Genomic DNA, 4,155 nt, shown 5'->3' with positions numbered 1-4,155 from the left:
TATTAACCACATAATAAAAATTTAAATTTTTTCGCATATGTTATATTTTAAATTTTTAAAAACTATTATAAATTATGGAAACTGTTAAAAGTCTCACATTGAAATTTTTATAATCTATAGTTTAAATTTTTGTTATAATAAAAAAGCTAAAAAAAATATGAGTAAAAATCACATTTAATAGATATTCATATTAATATATCGGGCTTATGACATGAAATAATTATGGTTGAACATGCAAAATTAGTATTCAACAATTATTAGAATATATTACTAGCATCATATCATTCCTACTATATTTTTTTGTAAATGAAATACATAATACAAGTACGATATCGGACTAGTACAAGTTGTTTTTTACCCCGAATTATCCAAAATTAACCGAAAAAACTGGAACCGAACCGTAGCTGAATTGGAACCACAAATTTATCGGATATTAGTCGGTTCTTATAATTATTATCTGAACCAATCCGAAACCGAAAAGAACCGAACCGGACTAGAACCGAATTTCATAGATAACCGAACGGTTCCTATATCTTTATAACCGAAAACCAAAAGAACCGAACCGGAAAACCGAAAACCGAACGCCCAGGCCTAGTTAAAATTATGACAATTGAGAAAACCTAGAAATCAAATACCACTCAACATACATACAATTTTGGCTAAAACATAGTCAGGTGATAAATAATAAACGACAACCTAACAATTGTTGAAAATGGAACTGATTAATCATCGCCTTCTATACATTTACCATGTTGCATTTGCAGTTGCGCTGAGCTTGGAACATAAGGGCACACAAGTGGGCAACTGAATACCGGGAGCACAAATCCAAATTTGTTGCGTTTTCCATGATTCAGAGCCTCTCCCACATTCACAGATTTGAAGTATTCATCTTCTCCAATTATGTTAGCTCTTTGGTTGTAACGAGTCTCAGTCCGTGCTTGTCCACCATCATCTAGATCGATAACCACAGCAACTTTCTTCTCCACGTCAATGAAGAAACTACCAGCTTGAAAATCAACCCGACAGAAAGAGGTGGTTCTCAAGAACTTGCTCCACGAAACTGCACCCAGATCAATATTACTTGAGACCCAAATCTCCAATGTGTGATCAATCACGCTGCTTTGATGTAATACCGCAAGCTGCTCTTCTCTGACACAAGATAGAGACACAAAGTTGCCTACATCATGAGTTTTAAACGGAAGAGGCAGCTGCTTTCCAAATCTTTCTGTTGTAAAATCAAAAGAGATTATCTCCTCAGTTTTATTTCTTCTACCTATCGTCCACCTCTCTTCAGCCAAAAAATAAGTATGACCCTTCAAAGACACACCGCGTTGATAACTATCTATATTCCAGTCGGGACTGACGTTAAAAACCTTCCACGAACTAGAGCTCAACTCGTATATTTCGTACCCAAAAATCAGGTATTTGTCGACGCTTCCAAATTCACCTTTGGTGTCATACTTGCCAAAAACCCTCAAGATTTTGTAGTTACGGTTCTTGTCATATCCAACAGCATATCTGTCTTCACTTCGGAAAGTGTTTCTTGGTTGGATCCACCTTGTTTGCCCCAAATAAGGATTCCACACCAAAAGTCTCGACCTGTCCTTGGTGACACATAGCAATAAACCTCCACAGTGAAAGACCTGAGTGATTTCTACTTGGTCAAGTATACTGACTTCCTTTATAGATGGATCAACGAAGTCTCCTTCGTTTCCAATTCCTTGGAGATCAAACTTCATCGAACAAACCTTATAATCTTTCAGCATGAACCCAAGAAACTGCTTCCTTCCTGTTGATGCTGACTTACCAAAAACCTGGTTTTTGGATAAATCATTCCACTTTCTGCAAGTGGAACGCACTGCACTTAGGGATGTCAACGGAGCCCTAGACAATATCTCTTCTGCCAAATCATCTGGAAGATCAGACATTGTTGTCACTTCTCCACATTTCAACAAACGGCTGCAGTGAAAAAAGGATAAAGATTAGAAAGATCATATACTATACCTTGAGGGAGATAATGAGTATTCAGTGAGATAAAAAGTAGATTCAGGAACAAAAGAGAGAAGATAATAGAATCAAACCTATCGTCCAACATATAAGTTTCAGCCTTCTCTATGAAACCTATGGCAATCGCAAACCACTGCAGCTCTCCACCAAATACTTCTTTTGCTCTACGGTCCAACCCCAGACCAGCACAAATCTGCACCAGCATTTCTCTCTCGTCCAGCATATTCACAATTTTTTTTATTTGGTCGACATGTTGGGGCTTTATATACGTACAAGATGAATCAGACTCGCTTAGTGAGCTGCTTCCTTAGGAAAAAATATCAAGATCAATTTACACACCGTACCTTTAGATTTTCTTCTACCACTCGGGTGAGATAGCTTTCAAGTTCTGACCCGCGGATGTGAGTCAAATATTTTTGCCAGTTCTGAGGATTCTGCCATAAACAGACATGCGAATAGTCATGCATTAGAACAATTCCAATAGAGAGTTCTCAACATAAAATTCTCAAAATACATATATATATATTATGTATATATAAATATTAATATTTAATTGCAAGTATCTCAAAATTATCGGAAACTTAACCTAGCTTTAAAATATCTACAGTTAAATACTAGTATTTATATATACATACATGCATGTATTTTGAGAATCCCACAATTAAATATATAATGTTTAGTTCTATGCTCAAGGAGTATGTAAACTTAAGAAGAGAGGCTATACTTACATCCAACCTGCCTAGATTTGGTTTGATTATCTGAACAGCTTCGAAAGGGTATCTCTGCACCAAAACCTCACTCAGTGTCCAACCAACTTGAAGGTGACATATTTATTGTAAAAGTATACAGCCTACCTTCACGCAGATACCAAATCCTATACACAGCTCCTCTGGCAAGAAAGTAGTCTTGGAAGCAGGAGTCACCAGGACGCAAACTCTCCTCTCTAGAGAAACAAACAGAGGCACAACAGATCATTCTATGCACAAGTTCCATACAGTTGAAGAGGCTAGCACGAAAATGAGACGGGAAAAAGTACCAGTCTGGGAAACATGACAGCTCTTTTTGCATTCCTGATGGCAATTCTTCTGCTTGCACTGGCCTTCACTCACTATAGCATTTTGCATAAATCGATCTGCCATCCCGCGGTTAGGATACTGCAGTACACATAAACAAAACTAAAAATACACAATTCAGGTTCGTACGGCAAGAAAGTTTAAAACCCACATGACCAGCCAGAGACGGAAGCCACGTAAATCAAGACCAAAACAAATCCAAACACGCAGTTCTGTGTTGATGTATAACAAGTGAATAAGTGTGCACTAAACTGAAAGTGAGAAACTCTACGCAACGTATATAACTTTATCAGTCGGAGAGAAGCAAAACCCAGAAGAGATGTGCATGGATCAGACCAAAAATAAAAGAGATGTGCATGGATCAGATCAAAAGGCAATAACACCAGGACTGAATAACACTATAGATCCACCCAGGAACCAAGCCAATTAAAGACCCAATAATCGGTGAAAGAAACAAACATGATTCGGTGAAAACGATGAAGGGAGAATCTGGTACCAGTAGAGGCTAAAAGGAGATCAATGAATCTACCTACTCGCTCGCTGTATACGTTTGAAGGTATGTTTAATTGTTCTTTGGTAGAGATTTGTTTCCTTATTTTTTCTAATGGTCATTGTTCGGGAAGCCCATAAAAGCCCACTCCTTAACTCCCTTGGGCATTAACGACGTCATATATAAGACCAACTCTCATAAGAGAAGATGCACTCTCCAATAGTAGCATGCTGTGGAAAGTAGTGTCACGACCATGACCAGGGACTTACCTTAGGAGGTGTTGAGAAAGAGAAAATGGCTTGAGACCCCTCTCTCACATTATAATTTTAGGGTCTCAGTCTATTATAATTTATTTAACAGGTTAAACAAATTATCTTGAGTTTTTTAATTTAATAGTATATTACAGGGTAATAACTTTTACATATTTATATGTACTATCATGCTTTGTTTTCTTTTGTATAATCTATGGGTTTTGCATAAAATATAATTATATTTTGCTGTTTTTTCACTGTTTTTTTTATCTTTTATTGCTAAATACTTTTCATCCATTGATATTAATTATAAGTTATGTATATATTGTATAAA

At 36.6% G+C, this 4,155-nt stretch overlaps 1 protein-coding gene across 1 annotated transcript; it reads right to left on the bottom strand.

Moving 5' to 3' along the window:
* Positions 1 to 610: 610 nt before the first annotated feature.
* LOC111202408 (F-box/kelch-repeat protein At3g13680-like) lies at positions 611 to 4,155 on the bottom strand. Its single transcript, XM_048744621.1, has 6 exons — positions 3,044 to 4,155; positions 2,862 to 2,950; positions 2,736 to 2,789; positions 2,352 to 2,441; positions 2,082 to 2,266; positions 611 to 1,959 (listed from the first exon to the last, which is right to left on the bottom strand). Exons 1-6 carry the CDS (start codon positions 3,144 to 3,146, stop codon positions 723 to 725), a joined length of 1,758 nt encoding a protein of 585 aa, XP_048600578.1. The 5' UTR covers positions 3,147 to 4,155; the 3' UTR covers positions 611 to 722.

This window comes from Brassica napus, chromosome C1, assembly GCF_020379485.1.
Source record: "Brassica napus cultivar Da-Ae chromosome C1, Da-Ae, whole genome shotgun sequence".
NCBI lineage: Eukaryota > Viridiplantae > Streptophyta > Magnoliopsida > Brassicales > Brassicaceae > Brassica > Brassica napus.
Note: the sequence above shows the minus strand (reverse complement) of the source record. Positions and strands in the feature narration are given on the sequence as shown.

Coding starts and splice junctions, on each gene's coding strand:
- LOC111202408 (XM_048744621.1), bottom strand. CDS start 3,146: ATGGCAGATCGATTTATGCAAAATGCTATAGTGAGTGAAGGCCAGTGC. Junction 2,442..2,735: donor CAAATCTAGGCAGGTTGGAT/GTAAGTATAGCC, acceptor TGTTTATGGCAG/AATCCTCAGAACTGGCAAAA. Junction 2,267..2,351: donor TGGTAGAAGAAAATCTAAAG/GTACGGTGTGTA, acceptor ACGTATATAAAG/CCCCAACATGTCGACCAAAT.